The sequence below is a fragment of the Penaeus monodon genome, chromosome 29 (assembly GCF_015228065.2).
Source record: "Penaeus monodon isolate SGIC_2016 chromosome 29, NSTDA_Pmon_1, whole genome shotgun sequence".
Classification (NCBI taxonomy): Eukaryota; Metazoa; Arthropoda; class Malacostraca; order Decapoda; family Penaeidae; genus Penaeus; species Penaeus monodon.
Window position 1 is genome coordinate 28,470,292 of NC_051414.1, and position 533 is coordinate 28,470,824.

The 533-nt window shown below is 42.6% G+C and overlaps 1 protein-coding gene across 1 annotated transcript in view; it reads left to right on the forward strand.

The window, feature by feature from the left end:
* The window catches only part of LOC119591819 (ryanodine receptor-like), a 115,587-nt gene that overhangs the window by 81,445 nt on the left and 33,609 nt on the right, over positions 1 to 533 (forward strand). Inside the window, exon 2 of the mRNA XM_037940564.1 lies at positions 361 to 465. Within this exon, the coding sequence (XP_037796492.1) occupies positions 361 to 465 (105 nt within the window). The remainder of the gene's footprint in view (positions 1 to 360; positions 466 to 533) is intronic.

A 533-nucleotide genomic window follows, 5' to 3' on the forward strand; every position in this document is an offset into this window, starting at 1 on the left:
TTATACTATAGTCATTATCAACAGCGTTTTTGTTCTTTCTTTTACCGTAATTTTGAACTGTTATCTAACTGTTACAGGCATTGCGCTAGCTAGTTGCTGCCTCTGCTATACTCTTCCAAGTTTTCCAGTGTTATTCACCTCTCTTCGACCTGATTTTGAATTGTATATTAAATATTTATTCATCACTCTATTATATCCACCCATTTACTCATCTGTCGGTTCCTTCGCAATCAACAGTATCGACACCCTATTACCTACAATATTCTCCCACGTGTCTTCCAACATGTATGCAATGATTTATCTACTTACTATCTATTATCCCAATTATTCTAACACTTATTTTTCCCCTTCGCCCAACAGGAGGACATGGTGTGCCTGTCCTGCACGGCCACCGGCGAGAGAGTATGCCTGGCTGCAGAGGGCTTCGGCAACCGGACCTGCTTCCTTGAAAACATTGCAGATAAGGTGAGGCACACAGCTATTCAGCACCCTCTGTCTTGGCCAAAAGATGGCGCTGATCGTTCAGTTCTTGG